Genomic DNA, 23134 nt, shown 5'->3' with positions numbered 1-23134 from the left:
GTGCCTTACAAACGATGGATGGAATACCATCGGTGGCAAGAACAACGCACCCCGCATTTACCTCCCAATCCCAATTTGAGCGAAATGTCCCAGTTACAACACGAATTGCAGTCCTTGATGGATCGCCAAGATTTGTCCGAAACAGAAAAATCGCAAAAGTACGGTCAACTCTTGCAACGATTGCAACTCTTTCACCAGAAAGCTTTAGACGAAACAGCTCTACCCACTCTGAAAGATTTTAAGACCTTGATGAAAAGTCCAGCACCATCACCAGTACCAGTACCAGTACCAGTGGTCAAGACAGAAAAAGGAGAAGAAGAAGAGGAAGGGTTTCTAACTCCACCAGAAAAAGTACGCAAGTTAACAACACCACCTACCTCCAGAATTGGATGGATTAAAAAGATGATGGCCACCCCTTCTTCCTCACAAGAGAAAAAGAAAGTGAAGACAGAAGTGAAGACAGAAGTGAAACAAGAACCGATATCCCCTGCTCAGACATCCTCCTCTTCGACACCTATTGCTGGCCGCACACGCAAAGCCTTGCAATCCAAGAAAATACCCCAAGAGAAAAAGAGTAGCCTCTTCCAAGAGTGGGTGCCTTATTAAGACACCAATCCACACAAAAAAATGGAAAAAGTCTTAGCTAGCATTTACTACGATCCCTCGCATCCTGCAGGTTACGCAGGAGTTCAAAAATTGTATCGTGCTGCCAAAACTCGACTGAAAAGTCTCCGTTTACCTCAAGTGCAACGATGGTTACAAGAACAAGCTACCTACACTTTACACAAACCCATTCGACGCAAGTTTGCCAGAAGTCGCACCCGAGTGGAAGGCATCGATCATCAATGGCAAGCCGATTTAGCCGATGTCTCTCATTTGGCCAGCTACAATCGCGGCTACAAATATTTGTTTTGTGTCATCGACGTCTTTTCCAAATTTGCCTGGGTCGTGCCCTTGACTTCCAAATCGAGCAGCGAGTTAGTGCGAGCCCTGCAACGGGTGTTGAAACAAAGCGGTCGTCGCCCTCTTCGATGGCAAACGGACAAAGGCACCGAATTTCTGAACCAAGCTTTCCAAAAAGAATTAAAGAAACGTGACATTCATTTTTTTACCACCGAGAATCCCGAAACCAAAGCCAGTATCGTGGAACGTTTTCAACGTACTTTGAAAGAACGCATGTGGAAATATTTTACGCATCACCACACTCTGAAGTACATCGACATCTTACCGCACCTGGTGCAAGCGTACAACCAATCTTACCATCGAAGCATCGGACGTGCCCCGCAAGACGTGACTCCCGACAACGAAGTGCTGGTGTTCGAGCGCCTGTTCGGTACGTCCCCGACGAGGGCTGTCCCCAAGAAAAGTGGAGAGTTGACCGTGGGAGATTGGGTGCGCATTGGCAAAACCAAACGCACTTTCGACAAAGGTTACTTACCTAACTGGACGACCGAACTGTTTCGCGTCACTGGACGAGTACATGGCCGTCATCCTGCCGTCTATAAATTGGAAGACATGAACGGAGAAGTACTCAAAGGAACGTTTTATTTGCCCGAGTTACAACGTGTCACCAAAAAAGAAGACGACGTGTACGACATCGAAAGCATTCTCGAACGCAGAACCCGTAAAGTGGGCAAACGACGTGTCAAAGAAGTCAAAGTACGTTGGAAAGGATATCCACCCAGTTTCGATTCTTGGATCGACGCTTCGCAAGTCATCGACTATAAAAAGAAGAAGTGACCATCATGCCCTTTCACACAGCAGCAGACGCAGCTACGTCGACCAGTCCTTCTTCCCCTAGTTCTTCTGTGCAAGATTTACAAAAACAACCCTTGTGGGTGTGGTGTGGAGAACGTGTGCCTAAAACGCAAATCGTCTTTTTCTGCCAAATCTTCGTGGTGTATTGTGTCATCGGGGCAGCCATCGCCAATTTGAGTTTGCAACAAGGAGACAAACAATTGTGGACCATTTTATTGAGCAGTTGCATCGGTTACCTGCTTCCCAATCCCTCCCTGAAATTCTCCTCAAACGGGAACGTTGTGTCCAGTGCCAGTGCCAGTCACCACTCCAACAACCACAACCAGAACCCCATTTTGGGCGGAGACACACCTCTGACATCCACTAATATTCCCTCGGACAGCCACAGAACTCTGGAATTATGAGTCACCAAAACCAATTTTACTTAACCTTACCCAGTGACAGTTCCATGGAGGTGTTTCCCCACAACACGTTGTGCTGTTACACGGCCAAATTACCTCAGGCCATCCCCTTAGATCACGAAGCCCATTGGGAAGTGGCTTTAGTGGAAATCATTCACCCGACCCAAGTCCTCAATGTCCTTCCCAATCAAAATTTTTTTCATGTGGAAGTTCATGACGAGTCATTGCAACAGGAGTTGAATAAGAAAGTCATATATGACAATAAAACCTATAATGAGAAAACTCAAAAGTGGACCTACCACTTTTTCATTCCTCCAGGTTATTATTTCAGTGGTCAACATTTGGTCAACATCATAGCTGCCAAGTTTAATGGCGTGTTTGGGAAAGCTTTGGAGCATGTCAACAAAAGTGTCACCATGGAGTACCACAAAGTAGCTCGTCGCTTCTCGATGAGATTTGAGCGGAGTAAAATCATGTCCATTTTATTTTGTCCTGAATTGTTTGACATGTTGGGCGGAGACATGAACCTGAGAATGAGCATACTCAAGAACAGCGAATCACCCATCGTTTACGACAACGAGTCTTTTAGCAAGTTATTTCGTACCCCAGTAGAACTGAACCAAGGACTGAATTTGATGTTCGTGTACTCCGATGTGGTGGAATACAACGTGGTGGGACACACCTCCGTGCCGTTACTGCGTGTCATTCCTTTCAAAGTGGATTCTGCCGCAAACGCTGACGAGGAAGGTGGAAACACTTACCACGTTCACCGCGAATTTGTCCATCCTCATTATTTGCCGGTCAGCAAGTCGTATTTGGACACGGTCAACATTACTATAAAAGGAGATTTGGGACAAAATATTCCATTCACCAAAGGAAAAGTCACGGTGAAACTCCATTTTCGAAAACGGTTCTCTCACGATTCGTAAGCAAGTCATGTATCCAGTGTACCAAGGGGTTGCACGACAGCGAGGACACGGTTTAGGAGATATGTTAAAATCGGCCTTTCGTTCGGTGGCCCCGGTGTTGAAACCGATGGTGACACGCGGATTGCACGCCTTGAAAGATGCGGCACTGACGCAAGGCAAAGAATTTCTCCAAAATGTCATCATCGACAAACAAAACCCTAAAGAAGCCTTCATGAGGGCAGGCAAAAATGTCCTGTTGCAAACGGGTAAAGACATTTTAGGCCGACGAGACACACCTATAAATGCCCTGCACGCTACCGAGTCAGGCATTCAGCAAGGACAAGGCAGAAAGAGACGACGAAGAAAACACCCTTTCACCAGACTTCAAGCTAGAAAAGCCAAGAAAAGAAGAACCGTTCGAGACTTAGACGTTTTCGATTATTGAGACACAGAAAAAAATGATGCACCGAGAGTCATGTGCTTGTTCCAAGACGGAACTGGATATGTTTGCCATGCCCCCCACTATGATGACGATGCAAGAATCCCAGTGGGTGGAATTTCATCCCGTCTCCTCTTTGACGGATTCCGCTCCCATCGAGTTCGAAATCAAAGGACAACCCGAAGATTACATCGATCTGAATAGCAGTTACCTGTATTTGAAAGTCAAAGTGATCAAAACTGACAACACCAATCCTGGAGCCAATGATAGGGTAGCGCCCGTCAACAATTTCATGCATTCCTTGTTCAGCGAAGTGGACTTGTACTTGAATAACAAACTGGTCAGCAGCAGCATGGATACTTACCCATATCGTGCCTACTTGGAAAATCTCTTGACGTACGGAAAAGAAGCCAAGAATACTCATCTGGATGCTTGCGTGGTATGGAAACCTGACACGGCAGGTGCAGGCACGTTTAGCGACACAGCCCTGACAGAAGATGACAATCCTCACAATGTGGGGTTTAACACACGTAGAACTAAAATTTTGCAAGGACGTAGTTTAGAACTGATGGATCGTTTGCATTTGGACATGTGGTTACAAGAAAAGTATTTACTGAACGGAGTTGATATTCGCCTGAGACTGAATCGTAGCACTGCCGCTTTCCATTTGATGGCCCATGCCAACGAATACAAAACTGTTATCCAAGAAGCCAGACTTTACGTACGCCGTGTGGAAGTGTTACCTAAAGTGGGAAACGACATCAGTCAGACGTTGAGCAGAACGACCGCCAAGTATCCCATACGAAGAGTGGAAGTGAAAACGTTCACCATTCCTGTTGGACAGCGATCCATGATCGAAGATCATCTGTTCCAAGGACAGTTACCCAAGCGTTTGATCGTTGGTATCGTCAGGAATTCAGCTTTCAATGGACTTCACAACGAAAATCCTTTTGAGTTTAGACACTCTAGCGTGTCCAAAATCGAAGTCAGTCGTGACGGCAAGACCTTGTGTACACGACCCTTTGAGCCTAACTTTGCCCAGAACAATTACTTGAGATCGTACTTGTCCCTGTACGAAGCCACCGGACAGTTAGGAACCAATACCAGTCACGGTATTACGTACGAAGATTATGCAGGAGGCTATGCTTTGTGGGCCTTTGATTTCACTCCAGACCAAGGCAGCGACGAGGGACATTTCCACCCTATAAAATCTGGCCAGATTCGTGTGGAAATTCAGTTTGCAAATCGAGACCCTGCTGATCCAACGTTGAACGTGATCCTGTATGCAGAATTTGACAATACGATAGAAATCAACAGTTTGAGAGAAGTCATTCTAGATTACTAGAAGCCATGGAAGACTGTTATCCCTCTTTACCTAGTGAAGAAACTTTGGACATGAAATGTGAGGAGACCGTGGAAGGAGAATCCCAAGACAAAGACGAAGAAATTGTCATGATGAAGTCGAGATGGCCAGAACAAGAAGCCCATTTAGTCTCCTGTTTTGCCAAACACTTGGTCGACAAAATGACGGAATTGATCAAGAAAAATTGTTATGGATGTCAAAACGATCATCCCAGTCAAATTCAACACGATAAATGCCTGATGTTGAGTCAAGAAGAAAAATTGGACGAGTATCTGGACGAAGCTTGGAGTCTCATCTCAAACAAAGACGTGTTGCACCAGTGGTATAAAGACTTGCGTGAACATTCTTGTCCACCATTAACCACTCAAGAGATCCATCGTATCGAAGCTCTCCTGAATCAGAGTGAGGAAACAGAACGAATAACCGTTTATTCGTCAGACATTTTCAAGCAAAAAGTCAGGATCGAATTGATGACTTATTATTACCTGTGAAGAAGAAAAAAACACAAATCAATGGATACCTGGGAACTTTATTACCTTTTGAACCATAGTTCGTATACGGCTTCTTGGAATCCTGTCGTCTGTGCTAAAGATGAACTCCCTCATCGCAAACCTAAAGACCATCAAGCTTACGTGATCAACACGGACGAAAGTCATCTCCCAGGAACCCACTGGGTAGCCGTCTACTTTCCTCAAGAAGGATGTGTGGAATATTTCGATTCGTACGGATTGCCCCCTTTGGAAGACGATATCATCGACTTTATGAGAAGAAATGCTCAAACCACCCGATTCAATAACGTGAAATTACAAGGCACAGATTCCTTGGTGTGTGGACAGTACTGTGTGTATTTTCTGCATCATCGCAGCCTGGGCTATTCCTTAGAACATTTAGTGACTCATTTCGATCCTCGTTCTTCTGCTAGAAATGATGTGAAAGTAGATCGATGGTTTTGTGACCATTATGCTTATCTTTTGTCTCAAGCTAGGAAACGTAGTGTCCATCAATGGCCTAATGATTTCCAACAGTGGAAATCACAATTTCATTCACAACGTTGTCAGCCCTGTTCAAAGTAGTTAGTATTTGAAGAAAAAAATGTTTCTGATTTGAAAAAAAATTGTTAGATGTTATAGTGTTGGATTATTGTTAAAAATGTTAGAAATGTTGTTGTTTAGTGTTAAGTGATTTTTGAATAAAAAATGTTGTGTTTTGAAAAAAATGCCTTTGTGGTTTGTTTAGCTATAAGAATATTGGATTGATGCTCTTTCATTTCTTACTATCCCTCTCATGAACGTTGCGGCTCGAAAACCGTGTGGGGGATGTTTTCCTTCACGTCCGCGCTTTCACTTTAAGAACCGGGTTGTTCCCAGTCTAGCCATCCATTGTCGACTCATCCTCCTAAGAAGATGTGCTCCAAACTAGCTAAGCTCAACGAAGCCTACGTGAATCTGCATAGGGTCAGACACAGTTTGATACCGAAGCCAGAAGAAATAGAGAATGTGAGAATGTTAAAAATCACTGAAGACCTGATAGAAGAGCTCTTCAGAGAAGAAATGAACAAGGAGAAAGAAGAATGGACAGAGAAGTACAGACTTCAGAGACAGCAGCAACAGCAACAACAACAACAGCAGCAGCAACAGCAGCAACCTGAAGCTGACAGAGGCTTTGTCGATTGTCGTATCGACACCAAAGAATTCTTCTTCTCTTTCCGAAGAAGCAGACCTATTGCCAGAAAGTCTATCCTCAGAGGACATCGCATTCTTAGAAACTAAAAAAGAATGCCATAGCAAAACAAAAAACAGCCCTTTTCAGGGCTAGCCAATACTCTAGAAAAGAAATAACGATCGATTTGCCAATGTATGTAGGTAGAGTAGTGTGAAAATAAACACTAACTCTAGCTTTTAAAAATGTGAGCGTATGAGTTTGTGTGATTGTGATTGTAAGTGATAAAGTAGGTTGGTGTGGATAGTAGATTAAAATGATGTTAGTTTGTTTTCTTGGGCTGCTTGACGTGTATATTTGGGGTTAGATTGGATTGCTTTGAGTATGTGGATAGTCTATTGAAGTGATGGGTAGCATAAAAAAGTGAGCGAGTGTTTCTTTTAGGTCCGCGCGTTGTTGTTGTTTTTGGTCATGATCTAGGTAAGATGAATTTTATGTTTTTAGGGGGATGTTTTCCTTCACGTACGCGCTTTCACTATAAATTGAAACTCGTTCGGCAGTCGAGCTACCCTTGTTGATTGATCAACGCCAAAAATGAACACGAGACTTGAGAAACTGTTGGAGCTTCATGTGCATCTGGAATATGCCAGGCGCATATTAAATGAACTGGCCGCGGAAGCCATTGTCGAGGAGGGAAGGATAAGAGAGGAGGAAAGAAGAAACAAAGAAGAAGAAGAAAGAAGATATAAAGAGGAAAGAAGAAACAAAGAAGAGGAGGAGGAAAAGGAGAGAAGAAATTTCAAAATCCCAGAGAGTGAAAATTGGGATTCTGAAGCAACATATCCTGCCTCTGCTCTCTCCCCTCAAAAGGTAAAAAGTAACTGGGGGATAAGATGTGTATGTGGCGCCAGGCCTGGAAGGTGCCACCATTAACCAGGTGCCCATGAAGTTCCAAACAAAACAGCCCTTTTCAGGGCTACCCAATACTCTAGAAAAGAAATAACTATTAATTTGCCAATGTATGTAGGTAGAGTAGTGTGAAAATAAACACTAACTCTTTATTAATAGTGGAAGTGTATGTGTTTGTGTGTTTGTAAGAGCTCAGGTATATTGGTGTGAATAGTAGATTATGGGTTTCTTAGCAAATGTGGAGAGTATAGTTAGGGTTATATTATATGAAATGAGAAAAGTGGGATGTTTTCCTTCACGTACGCGCGATGTTCGGTCATCATCTAGGTAAGATCCATTTTATGTTTTAGGGGATGTTTTCCTTCACGTTCGCGCTTTTCGTATAAGAACCCACAGTATTCGTCGTTCAAACCATTCTGCAAAGAATACAAAGAAGATGGCGTCAAACCAAATGGACAAATTACAAACCTTGCAAGACGTTTTAGACAACTTAGGAATAATGGAACAGATGCTATTAAGACTGGTTGAAGACCATTATTCCTATAGTCCCCATCGTGTAAAGATGGAAATTAACAATTTAAGGAAAGCAAAGGACAAGATTAGTGGTGTAATGAAAGAGATCAAGGAGGAGAAGGAGGATGAAGAGGAAAAGATAAGAATAAGAACATGGAACGAAAAAATTGAAAAAGAAGAGGAAAATGAGAAGAGGAAGAAAGAAGAAGAGGAAGAAGAGAAGAAAGAAGAGAAGGAGAAAAAAAAGAAGAGAAAGAGTGTTGGAGATAAAATAAGAAGTTGGTGGAGGAAAAGAAGAAATTAGAAGCAGAAGAAGAAGAAGAAAACCCAAAGGCCCTTTTCAGGGCCAGCCATATTTCTCGAAAAGAGATAGCCTTTCCATTGCCTACCCCTTTTTTTAAAAAAAATTTTTTTTAAAATTTAAAAAAAATCCCATGTTAAATTCCCCTTGTACGTAGAGTGACCCACGATTTATTCCCATGTTAAATTCCCCTTGTACGTAGATTGACCCACGATTTTTCGCCATGTTAAATTTCCATTGTACGTAGATTGACCCAGGGGTCCCTGTAATGCTAATTCCCATTGTACGTAGGGTGCCCCCCTTCACTACTCCTGTTCACAGATACATTAAGTAGGTAAGCTTGTACCTGTTCACATATACATTAAGTTGGGTAGTCTTGTACCTGTTCACAGATACATTCAAGTTGGTAAGCTTGTACCTGAACACAGATACATTAAGTTGGTAGTCTTGTACCTGAACACAGATACATTAAACTGGGTAGTATTGTACCTGAACACACATACATTAAGTTGGGTAGTCTTGTACAGCACAGATACATTAAATTTGGTAGTCTTATACCTGCGCATAAATATGATTCATACTAAATATTTCACACTGTCAAACAAATTTAATTTTCTTAAAATCATTTGTAAATTATTTCAAGGAAATTGAAAATTAAATTCATAACCTTTACTAAATTTAGATTTTTTTTGGATGATTTAAACGTTTTCCTGAAGTTTAAAGAAAGGAAAATCCAAAGGAAATGTTGCTTCAGCACACAATAGGTAATACATGACGGCCCAGTAAAAACTTTCGTATCAAGGGAGCTACAGGCAAGCTTTCTCGCGTACCTACAAAGTGACATTGGACAAGACTCGAACCCATACAATAAGACTTTTGATGACAGAGATTGATAAAGGTGAGCACTTCTGATCACTCCCCACCTGAGGCACCAAAAGAAAGGTAGATTTGTGTTTGTTAATGTTGTTATGTTGTTATGGGGTTTAACGCCATTTTGCAGCACAAGATAGGCTATACATGGCGGCCAGTATTAATAGTGGAGGAAGAACCGGGGAAAACCCCGGAAAGAACCACCGACCCACGAGAAGCTACCGGCAAGCTTTCTTACATATCAACATTGGCCGAGCCCGAGACTCGAACCCACGCAGACAGAGGTGAGATGACAGTGATTCGTGACGGAGAGCGCTTTAGACCACTCGCCCACTGTCTGTATACCTAAATGGTTGTCCTTGATCTTTCTTTAAAAAGGTACATGATCTGATGATAATGATCCGTATGCGCATGTCTCAGAGAGAGAGAGAGAGAGAGAGAGAGAGAGAGAGAGAGACACGTTGAAGACGATCCCCAAACTGCAGAAATGTATCCAGATCACTTCCACAATATACAATGTAACATTTTCCCAAGGTTGGCAAGTGATAAGTGGATGTCAAGCTCGTGAATACCCATACACCCTCCTCTCACCCCACAACAGCCATATTTCAAAGAAAATTTCAAATTATATTTCAAATATTTTTAATTTTATATATAGGCGATGACATCATGGGGCTAAGTCACATAGCGCTACGCAAAGTGGACAGGCCCATGAAAGAGTCTTTAAAAGCACCCCGTGTAGATGATAGACAAAACAGATAGAAATACATACTGTATAACACTTAGTTTAAAACCCTACTAACTTCTTATATATCTTAAAAGCCATACAGATGCCGCACTGTATGGTTGACCACTACACAATAATGTAGCCTAATAAACAATTTTGGATCTTTCAATAAAGAATAATTAGATAAACTAAATAAAGGAGGCCTAACTCGACCCAGGAGAAACACATAGAGAATAAAGAAGTGTGGACCTTGGATAGAGCGTGACCTACCTATCAACATCTTTAAAAACTATTACCAGGAATGACACATACTATCACTCGAATAATACAATAGGAATTTTTTTTTAAAACAAAATCTAAATCGTACACCGTTCCATAGCCAAAATTCGAAAACCCTGAAACAAATTAAAAGATAAAATATATCATAACGGATCTTAAACCCAAATTAGGAAGAAATACAACTGGGAAAGATATTTGATCTATACTTGCTGTCTCAAACATACAGAAAATATAGCATACACACAACATAGCACCACTACATGTAGCAAACACTGAGACCTAGGCGTCCTATAGCAAAGGTCACAAAAATTTCAAGGAAAGGAACTTCGAGCAAGGTAAGGGAAATCAGGCTCGGATGAACAACCCTTCAGATAACACTAAGGAAACATAAATACCCCATCAAAAATTCTAAAAACTAAATTTTTGATATAAAATTTTGTATTAAGTAAAACATACAACACATTTGATGGGGAAATACACAAAGATATAATACTTTTATTTTTTGGAAATGGGGGCATTTGTCTGGTCCACCCCCCCCCCCCCAAAGTGAATGGATGAGGGTTTGCGGGCAAAGAATAATGACAGGGAGATAATTATGAAATAACTTGTCAATAAATTGGAATCCTGAGGAGAGGAGGAGCAAAACGGGGATGGGAGGGACAGCTTCGGTGGCAACCCACTATGGGTGTGTTACTGTCAGTGCGCAGGCCAGAGCCTCCAACTCATCCCCCGACCCAGACATGAGTCCCACCAAACCTTAGGATCCAATTCCAAATTTTAAAATTTCAACTGGTTTTAAATCCTAAATTTAATATAAATTAAATAGGAACCCCGAAACCAAATATAAATTACATAAAATTTCATTGGCAAAATTTGTTCATAATCCGGAAAAATTTGAAAATTTCAAAAATTGTGTATAAAGTTTAACCGAGTTCAAAGTTTTTGAAACTTTAAATTTTCTTTATTACATTTTTTCTCAAATATTAAACCTATAAAGATAACTTTAAAAATTTACTAAATTATAACAAGGTTTATATAGGAATCCTAACTTACTGTAGCTTTGAAATACCATTTGAACTTTCTAAAGGATCCTAAGACGCTACACATTGGAAAATTCCAAAATATTATTACCTGAAATAGGAAACTACAGGGAATCCACAGGGAATCTATATGGGGAAAGTACAAAGCAATGACATCATGGGCCTATGTCACAGGGCGCTACGCGAAGTGGACAGGCCTTTGAAAGAGTCTTGGAAAAACACAAATACAAATACAACAGTACAACCCCACTGCTTCTCCAAACATGCAGCTCCCGCACTCTATGGTTGACCAACCTACAATTTTGTAGTGATTAAACAATTTTCGGAATTTTCTAAAGAAATAGTTTAAATAATCAAAGGAAGCCTAACTATTCGGGAGAAATACAAGGAACAAAGAAGTGTGGACCTTGAATCGAGCACAGCCTACATGTTTCCTTCTTTAGCACGTATTGACTGGAACGGCACATATTACCACTCGAATAAAAGAATATATTTTTTTTTCATAACCTAATATATCACACCGTTCCGATCGCCAAAATTATAAATTGAAAATAAATTAAATGAAAATAACAAAAAATAGATTGTAATGGATTTTAAATCCAAATAATTGAAATATGACAACTGGGAGAAAAAAACAACTTTATTTATACTTGCTGTCTCAACCATACAGAAAATATGGCATCCACACAATATAGCACCAATACACACAGCAAACAGTGAGACTTAGGAGACCTCTATGAAAGGTCACAAAAATTTCAAGGGAAGGGACTTCGAGCAAGGTGAATAAAACCAGGCTAGGACGAACAATCCTTTATATAACACAAGGGAAAAATAAATACCCCATCAAAAACTAAATTTAAAAATTTTTGATACAAAATTCTTTCTAAATAGAACGTACAAAACATCTGAGGGAAAACATACAAACTTAAAATACTTTTCATATTTTATTTTTTTAACGGGGGGGGGGGGGGCATCTGTCTGGTGCCCCTCCCCCCCCCCCAAAGAAAAATCATAAAAATAAATAAATAATCGAAACCACTTGTGATATCGTCGGCAATGGCATTTTCAAAGCAAACTGTGATTTCATATATGGATACGTGTAGCCAAGGAAAAGACTAACAACTCAACATTGGAGTATGTAGAACGGTAAACACTACTTTAAAACAAAACATTGGAAATATAAAACTACAAAGAAATCTTACAAAGTGAACTCAACACGAGATCAAATTGAGGCAGCTAGGAGAGAACTGAAGAACTTAGGAAATTTTTCCAAATCAAGAGAATTGAAACTAGTGAGGGAAGTTTTATTGAATGCACTTACAAGGATGGAACACAAGAGATAGAATACGGGAACAGCAGCGGTGATGGTTGCATTGAAAGTACAGAACCCATATTATACTAAAAACTTGTACTCAGTTAACCCTAATGTGTATAAAGGATATATAATCAGACCCAGAGGAAAACAACCAATTCTACCTTATGGAGAGACGAGCATAGGGAAAGAGAAAGTTGTAGTCATAAAAAGACACCCATATTAAGGAAAGTCAAGAAACAAACTGGAGAACTATACCTGTCAGACATTTCACTAGAAATCAAACTGGAGGATGTAGCAGCACAATTTGAAGAAAAAAATTCAACATCAAGTGATTTCATCCAGACTGGCAACTATCCCCTTAACAACAATGTACAATGGGATGCTATCCCCATGACAACAATTTACAATTGAATGCTCTCCCCCTAACAACAATTTATAATGGGATGCAAATACTAGAAATCAAGAAAAACAAATTGAACGACATAAAGAGAGCATTTTTTATATTTGGATTTTTAGCTACATCATGGTACAGAGGGTGTATCTACGACAGAAAATGTAACAGGTGTGGAAATACAACACATACACCCTTCAAATGTCCAACACGTCAGGCAATACAATCAGAGACTGGAGACCCCCAAATCATGAAGCGGTAACAGCAACAACAAAACAACAACAACAAAGTCAGAAAAACCAGCAACTAGAAGTTAATCAAAGCACTAACCAAAAGCAAAAGAAGTGAGACAACAACAACAACAACAACAACAAACAAGACCAAATCAACTACCACAGCACCAAGCAATGCAGGAGCAGGAAGTTAAATTAACAAATTCGAAAAGTTCCACAACAGTACAATCAATTATAACGGGAAAACAAAACGCTGATCTACAACAAAAAATGTGAGACACCAACAACAGGGAAAGAAGCAAGAAATGCAAGAACAGGAAAAACAATGCCCAAAAGCACAACCAAGAGTACACAAACAGCAAGAAAAAGAGAAGCAAGGGACAAAAAGCAAGAACAAAAACAAGAGAAGGCAACATTAATAAAATTGAAAACCCCGACAACAGCACAATCACCAATGACGGATAAAGATAGAGATAGAAGTAGAAGAAAGGAAGAAAAAGAATAAAAAAAACTAAGAGGAAGAAGAATCCCGAATGGCAGACGAATACTTATTTATTGAAGATGACGAATGCCTAGGAGACAAAATTGATTCCGATTATATATACAAAAATCAAAATTTTTATTAAAAAAATATATATAAAATTTGTTTTATACACAAAACAAAATTACAACCAAATTTTAAAATAAACCAATATTTAAAAAAAAATTAAATTACAAAAGAAAGATTTTTTTATGCAAATAAAATACAAATCTATCTTTAAAACTATAGCACACACAAACAGTTTATAATATTACGGGAGGAGGGTTTCTTAAAATGGTCTGGAAAGATCAAACGGAGAGTTCCCCTCCATAAAAATAAAACTATAAACGGCTCATTATATAAAATTGAAATGTCTGAAAGTCTCTTCGTCTCTCATTATTACGAACACCTTGTTTGTTAGTCAACCAGTATACCAGTTGTACCCAAGTTAATTCTCTCTCTCTCTCTCGCGCGCGCAGAGAATGATCGACCAATAGAGATATGTTATGATCAATAGTCCCCCTTCCCCCCTCCCTATTTTTTTATTTTTGGCCCAATTTAAGGGCAAGCGACTTAAGAGACTCCTGAGGCGTCGAACTTGCAATAACTAATGAGCGCAGCTAACTGTTTTTCAGTGTCATGTGACGATGCATCTGGACCTATGATGGTTAAACTGACCGATAAATCACACGCACACGCACATACAAACACACACACACGCAGACACACACACACACACACACACACACACAGAGACACGTGCACACTGTTCATATTTTAAGTGTTAGGCAAAGATGCGCAATATTTACGCTAAAAAATGATCATATTTTATTACGATTTTGACAATATTAGCTGCAAACATATTCATGAGAAAAGACAACCTGTTCACATAAGGTGACTTTCGTGAAGAATATACTTTTTCGTGAAAATATCTACATTTTCATGCAAGTCTCTTGTTGACGAAAATTCACAGTTTCATTGACATGAATGATCATTGATAAGAATATACTCCTTTATAAGTCACATCGTACATACAAATTAATAGAATGAAAAATGGGGCTAAGAAAAAGAATTGATTTTGTCCTTTTACTTTTAGTCTTAAATAGTCGTGGTACTTAAACATCGGAAGTCAACAAAATTCCACGATGGTCACGTGTCTTTTAAAATATGCAATAGTCTTCGGCTGAGTTCAAACCAAAATCTCCTAACAAAATGTTTCAAAAAAGACAAATTAAGTTTTAAATATAAATTTTGCATTTAAGTATTTTCTTGCAGATAAAATCTGGACACACAAAAAAATGATTTTGCCGAAATGAGATCGCACTGGCTTGTGGAAGAGACATCTATGAAACTGGGACTGCACGACTCAAGATTATGCGTGGCCAGTCCGAAGTGGCAAATCCAAACCCTGGTTGACGTTGAGGTGGGGTGGGGGTGGGATAATTATTAGTTCTCTTGCTTCTACCCATGTCAAAATAATAGCATGTACATAATATGTACAAATGAAGCTAAAGGTAAAATACTGAAGTTATCCAACTACGTAAGCCCTCGTTATATAAAGTACCATTTACCATGTTCATAATATGTACAAATAAAGCTAAAGGGAAAATACTGAAGTTATCAAACTACGTAAGCCCTCGTTATATAAAGTACCATTTACTATGTTCATAATATGTACAAATAAAACTAAAGGGAAAATACTGAAGTTATCAAACTACGTCAGCCCTCGTTATATGAAGCACCATTTAGCATGTACGGAATATCCGCATGTAAAGCCAATCCAGAAATTATAAATTCGACTAATAAAATAATTGTATATCACAATACAAGTACAATACCATAAATGAAAGGAATGGGTAAAATGGCGCTTTATATAACGAGGTGATATTGATAATATAATTAGTATTATCACTTACCGGGTTTTAGTGTCAGAGTCCCGATGTTAAGCAGATTGGAGCCAATTTCTTTCTTCCCTCTGGTGGCCATGTTATCACTTTAAGAGCCTGTATTACAACGTTACTGACTTCAGATGAAGCGAGTTGTCAACCTAACACAATGCTGACGTCAAGACGTCAGGACTGGGCTGTAAGACAAGGATGAAATCTTTAATTTGGTCCACGTTGCTTAGGGGGCGCTCACTAGTTATTATGAACTTTTGAGAGAGTGATGTATGTAAGGTGAAGTTGTTTGCGTTTAAAACATGCACAGTGGAGATAATGTTGTCATACCTTTATTCTACCTTTATGTAATGTGGCTGACATTTCTTTGGATATTGTACTTTTGGAAATTGTACATGACCTAAGGACACTGCTAACTAGACTGACTGCTCCCTTGTGCTAAAAAAGTCAGCCTGAATTAGTATGAAGTACACTATCCTTGGCAGCTATTAAAATAGGGAAAATTAATTTTGCCAGACTAGACAATACCAACTTCTGAAAGAGCAATGGATGAGTTACCAAATATATAAAATGTAAAAAACGTATCGACTCTTTTTGTAAGCAATATACCTCTGAAGTTAAGTGAAAATGACCAAGTTGAATTAGCACTTTTTGTAAAGGTGCACATCTGGAGTAATGCCAAGCTGTATAATCTATAACCTATAATATACACATCAATCATACACTAAAATAAAGGGAATTAAAGGTTCTTTGAACTGTACCTTAGATATGCGAGGTACTTTTTTAAATATAAAGTATAACCAGTGAGGAAAGCCGGGGAAATCCTTGTTTCAAAAAATTCTAACCCCTATGCAAAATAAGAAACTGTAATAATTGTATTACTCCTGTATATAATTATTGTAATAATTATACTACTGTCTTATATAATTAGTGTAATAATTATATTACTGTCTTATATAATTAGTGTAATAATGGTATTACTTTCCTATATAATTAGTGTAATAATGATATTACTGTCTTATATAATTAGTGTAATAATTATATTACTTTCTTAAATAAATAGACATTTATAATATGTCTGCGGCATGATGCCCCAGTGCTAGATATCACTATAAACTGCCACATTGCAGACATCGTAGCGATATTACTGAAAAATTGTTAAAGCTACGTTAAAAATCCAAATCACATCACATGTATAATTAGTGTAATAATGATATTACTTTGTTATATAATTAGTGTAATAATGATATTACTGTCTTATATAATTAGTGTGATAATGATATTACTGTCTTATATAATTAGTGTAATAATGATATTACTGTCCTATATAATAGTATAATAATTATATTACTTTCTTATATAATTAGTGTAATAATGATATTACTGTCTTATATAATTAGTGTAATAATTATATTAATGTCTTATATAATTAGTGTAATAATTATATTACTTTCTTATATAATTAGTATAATAATTGTAATACTGTCCTATATAATCAATCCAGCACAGCAACAACTCTTGAAATACAAAATGAAGACTGAAACTGACCTTTACACAGACGTGTTACGTGTAGACATCACGTGCACCCTTTTGTAATTTCTCTGCGAGGGGGAGGGGTACAAGTAGAAGAAGAATGTCATGTTAATCACCTGTATAATTCAATCAGTGCAACAACTAATGAGAAGAAGGTTAGTGGCTTGTATATATACTCTACATATGTATGTTGGTGGTGGATTTAAATGGTGTCGATGGGCAGGTTAGAAATTGGTGTAAATACTGGTTGAAAAGGTTAGTGGTGGGTGTAAAACTTTAGATGGGGAGTTATTTGTGGGCGTAAATACTGTACATGAGGAGTTCGTGGTGGGTGTAAATACTATAGATAGGGAGGTTAGTGGTGGGTGTAAATGCCTTATATGACGAGTAAGTGATGGCTGTAAATGCCTTACATGAGGAGTTGGTGGTGGGTGTAAATAATGTACATGAGGAGTTGGTGATGGGTGTAAATAATGTACATGACGAGCTGGTGATGTGTGTAAATAATGTGCATGACGAGTTGGTGATGGGTGTAAATGCCTTACATGACGAGTTGGTGATGGGTGTAAATAATGTAGATAGGAAGGTTAGTGGTGGATGTAACCACTGTGGACAAAAAGTTAGAGTTGCCTGTAGATATTGTGTATGGGATGGTGGTGGGTGTAAATACTGTTAATGAGGAACTCGTAATTTCCAACAGCATTTAACGTTTAGACTCCACAATGGTTATTTCCAGTCAGTAATAGCATTTCATTTACTGACTCATTAGGAGTTATTTCCAATACCATTTAATGTATTCATTCAATGTGTGTGTGTGTGTGTGTGTGTGTGTGTGTGTGTGTGATTTGAATTTTAAACGTAGATTTAAAAAGAATTTCAGTCATATCGTTACTATGTTTGTGTGACAGTTTATAGTGATATCTATCACTGGGGCATCATGCCACAGAGATGTAGCCTTATGTCCTACCCAGACATGTTATCCGGACACCAGGCCACGTAATACTGAGCGCCAAAACAGGCAGCTGCTAGTACCATTTTTATAAGTCTTTGATATGACTCGGTCGGGGTTTCGAACCCGCGACCTCCCCCATCCGAGGCGGATGCTTTAACCCAGTGCCAGATTTAAACCTCGTGGAGGCCCTTAGGCAGTTGAAATCCCCCCCCCCCGCATACTATCTCCTAATACGTTTTATCAATATTATTTTGATCCGTTGTCGCGGGGCCCCTAGGCACTCTGCCTATTTGGTAATCCGGCGCTGTTTTAACCACTAGGCCATATGTTTTTCATGTGCTGAGTTATTTCCAATAGCATTGCATGTGTTGCTTCAATAAGAGTTAGTTCCAAAAGCATTACATGTAATGACTCAATATGAGTTATTTCCAATAGCATTTCATATAATGACTCAATGATGTCGAATAGCATTTCATGTACTGATTCAATATGAGTTAGTTCCAATAGCATTTCATGTAATGACACGATATGAGTTAATACAATTGTAACCACGGTAGGTGCTATATCAAACACAGGTAGTTTTAGAATCGTACATAGTACATTTATACTTACAGAATGGGTATAAATCCCTTGAATGAGCATACAGCCCTTGAATCGAATATAAATCCTTTGAATGACTATAAATCCATTAAATGACTACAAATCCACTGAATTGACTTTAAATCACTTGAATGACTATAAATTCAGTGACTGACTTTAATCCCCTTGAATGACTATAAATCCATTAAATGACTACAAATCCACTGAATTGACTTTAGATCACTTGAATGACTATAAATTCAGTGACTGACTTTAATTCCCTTGAATGACTAAAATCCATTAAATGACTATAAATGACTATAAATGACTATAACTTCAGTGAATGACTATAAAGCCCTTGAATGACTTTAACTGACTATAAATATGTTGAAATGTCAGTCTCCAAAGCTAAGCAGTCTATTCTCTCGTGATACCAGATACTTGTGTCTTGTGTCTCAACAAAGTCTTGTTGGTATAAACAAAACCAGCCGATAACTACAGTGAATTTCTGACCTACTTAGCAACAAGGTAATGGATAAATAGATGGCCTTATATATACGACGCTACTAACTGTATAACCCTGGGTGGGCGGAGCTTAATGTGTGGTGAAACGTTATATTCAGATAGAAACAACATAACTTGATGTGATTGGTGCAATATGGAAGAGTCGTAGTTTTAGTCAGGCTTGGAAATATGCTGACTCTCTTGACGACATGTGGTTTTATGTTAATTCATATCTAGATCAAATTTTGTATTTTTTATGATTTATTTTAAATGTGATACACATCGTTGAAAATCCATCTTGTGTGACTGGATAACTCTGACCCTACGCTTAGTTCCAACAGTGTTATCTCTCTTAAATGTAACTGGTATAACCTTATCAAACTGACAAATAGGAAAAGGAGAAGTCGTGCTGGGGTCCACAAACGTCAACTGAGCCCTTCTGAAATGCCACAGATGTACTAAGGTTCAAATTCTGACCATTGTTAACTCATTTGGGCGATTACTTAAAAACCAATAGTATGTTAGCCTCATTGTTAATAAAAACAAAACTCCAAGATGCAGATATCATTAATTACTAACATTCAACTTTGAGTTTTGTGTAAGTAGTGTACATCAATTTCACAAAGCATATAACTCAATCCGCGAGTAAAAGTTACTCGTTTTAATTTAGTATCACACACTAAAGTTCGTCAATGTATGGATGAATTTTAGAGCGTGGTTCCAAAACGGCCGATATTGTGATTTGAAAGAGCACTGTCAAAGGCGTGTGTGGGTGAAAAAGTCGACATGAAAACACGTAACAGTCGGACAAATTTGATCTGTCAGCCTCTGAAAAAGTCTGAATCAGTATCATCATCGGACAAGTGGTCGGGCAGACTCACCGAATTTGAATTATCCTGTGTGCTTTAATGCATGGAAATCAGTATCATCTTCGGACAAGTCCTCGGGCAGACTGACCCAATTTGAATTATCCTGTGTGCTTTAATCCCTGGAAATCAGTATCAGCTTCGGACAAGTCCTCGGGCAGACTGATCCAATTTTAGTTATCCTGTGTGCTTTATTCCCTGGAAATCAGTATCATCTTCGGACAAGTCCTCGGACAGACTGATCCAATTTGAATTATCCTGTGTGCTTTAATCCCTGGAAATCAGTATCATCTTCGGACACGTCCTCGGGCAGACTGATTCAATTTCATTTATCCTATGTGCTTCAATCCCTGGAAATCAGTATCATCTTCGTTCACGTCCTCGGGTAGACAGATCCAATTTCAGTTATCTTGTGTGCTTTAATCCCTGGAAATCAGTATCATCTTCGGACACGTCCTCGGTCAGACTGATCCAATTTCAGTTATCCTGTGTGCTTTAATCCCTGGAAAAGTTTGTTCCCCTTTACATCGATATTCTCTCCAGGCCTGTTGCACGCCATTGGTCTGTTATTTGCAAATCCAGGAAACCTCTTTTGACCTTTTCTGTTCTGCTTTTCTGCCTTGCTACACTCTTAGATTGGCGCCCTCTGCGTCGGTGTAGTTTCTGGTGGTTACCCCAGTGTACGCTTATACAGTCGTTGGTATTGCTCTACAACTTGGTGTAGTGTGACCATCTTTTATGACGAACTGCCACATATTTGCAGCTACACCCCTGCTCTCCTTGTGTCCAAACCATAGGCTGGTCATTAGCTGCACGATCTTGATGTTTGGACAGCTGGGATACATTTTACGACGCAACCTAAGGTTTACGCATAGTCATTGTAAGTTTCAAACGTAAGAAAATCTTATGCTATTTCGTAAGTATGCTTCACATATATTCCGTAGTAACATTACACATGATAAAATCTTGCTCTTTTTATGCGAGGTGGATAATAAAGTCGGTAAAATATAATAAGGCACTTGCAAATGAAGGCGACGAAGGCAATGACAAGAACAACAATAACAATACAATGTCCCCCTAAAACACACACACACACACAACTATTTATATATATATATATATATATATATATATATATATATATATATATATATATATATATATATATATATATATATACATATATATGTATATATATGTAGATGTATCTATATATACATATATATGTATATATATGTATATGTATCTATATATACATATATATGTATATATATATATGTATATCTATCTATATCTATATATACATATATATGTATATATATATATGTATATGTATCTATATCTATATATACATATCTAAGTATATATATATATATATGTATATATATATATATCTATATATATATATATATATATATATATATATATATATATATATATATATATATATATATATATATGAATATATATATACATATATCCATGTATATATGTACATATATATATATATATATATATATATATATATATATATATATATATATATATATATATATATATATATATATTTGTATATACGTGTACATATATACATGGATATATGTATATATATATATAAGTATATGTATATATGTGTACATATATCCATGGATATATGTATATATATATATATATGTTTATGTATATATGTGTACATATATACATGGATACATATATATATATGTTTATATGTGTACATATATACATGGATATATGTATATATATATATATATATATATATATATATATATATATATATATATATATATATATATATATATATATAGATAGATAGATATATATATATATATATATATATATATATATATATATATATATATATATATATATATATATATATATATATATATATATATATATATATATATATATGTATATATGTGTACATATATACATGGATGTATGTGTATATATATGTGTATACATGTGTACACACATATACATGGATGTATGTGTATATATATATGTATCTATGTTTATATATGTGTACACACATCTACATGGATGTATGTGTATATATATGTATGTATATGTACATATGTGTACACATATACATGGATGTATGTATATATATATGTATGTATATGCACGCGTGTGTGCACATATACATGGATATATGTATATATATATATATATGTATATGCACACATGTGTGCACATATACATGGATATATGTGTATCTATATGTATGTATATGCATACATGTGTGCAGATATCCATAGATATATGTGTATCTACATGTATGTATATGCACACATGTGTGCAGATATCCATGGATATATGTATATTTACATGTATGTATATGCACACATGTGTGCAGATATCCATGGATATATGTATATCTACATGTATGTATATGCACACATGTGTGCAGATATCCATGGATATATGTATATCTTCATGTATGTATATGCACACATGTGTGCAGATATTAATGGATATATGTATATCTTCATGTATGTATATGCACACATGTGTGCAGATATCCATGGATATATGTATATCTACATGTATGTATATGCACACATGTGTGCAGATATCCACGGATATATGTATATCTACATGTATGTATATGCACACATGTGTGCAGATATCCACGGATATATGTATATCTATAGATGTATGTATATGCACACATGTGTGCAGATATCCACGGATATATGTATATCTATATATGTATGTATATGCACACATGTGTGCAGATATCCACGGATATATGTATATCTATATATGTATGTATATGCACACATGTGTGCAGATATCCATGGATATATGTATATCTATGTATGTAAGTATATGCACACATGTGTGCAGATATCCATGGATATATGTATATCTATGTTTGTATGTATATGCACACATGTGTACAGATATCCATGGATATATGTATATCTATGTATGTATGTATATGCACACATGTGTACAGATATCCCTGGATATATGTATATCTATGTATGTATGTATATGCACACATGTGTACAGATATCCCTGGATATATGTATATCTATGTATGTATGCATATGCACACATGTGAACAGATATCCCTTGATATATGTATATCTATGTATGTATGTATATGCACACATGTGTACAGACATCCCTGGATATATGTATAT

The 23134-nt window shown here is 37.5% G+C and overlaps 1 protein-coding gene across 2 annotated transcripts in view; it reads right to left on the bottom strand.

Annotated features, from left to right (window-relative positions):
- The window catches only part of LOC149788812 (uncharacterized), a 104301-nt gene extending 85212 nt beyond the window's left edge, over positions 1-19089 (bottom strand). For both annotated transcript variants that reach the window (XM_089974942.1, XM_089974943.1), the window contains exons 1-2: positions 18622-19089; positions 15543-15709 (exon numbers count right to left, since the gene is read on the bottom strand). In XM_089974942.1, coding sequence (XP_089831068.1) covers positions 15543-15612 — 70 coding nt within the window. In that variant the 5' untranslated portion in view covers positions 15613-15709; positions 18622-19089. The remainder of the gene's footprint in view (positions 1-15542; positions 15710-18621) is intronic.
- Positions 19090-23134: the final 4045 nt, after the last annotated feature.

The sequence above is a fragment of the Sinohyriopsis cumingii genome, chromosome 11 (genome assembly GCF_028554795.1).
Source record: "Sinohyriopsis cumingii isolate HCF-2022 chromosome 11, ASM2855479v2, whole genome shotgun sequence".
NCBI classification, from domain to species: Eukaryota; Metazoa; Mollusca; class Bivalvia; order Unionida; family Unionidae; genus Sinohyriopsis; species Sinohyriopsis cumingii.
The sequence above is the reverse complement of the archived record's forward strand: the minus strand, read 5'-3'. Positions and strand labels throughout refer to the sequence as shown.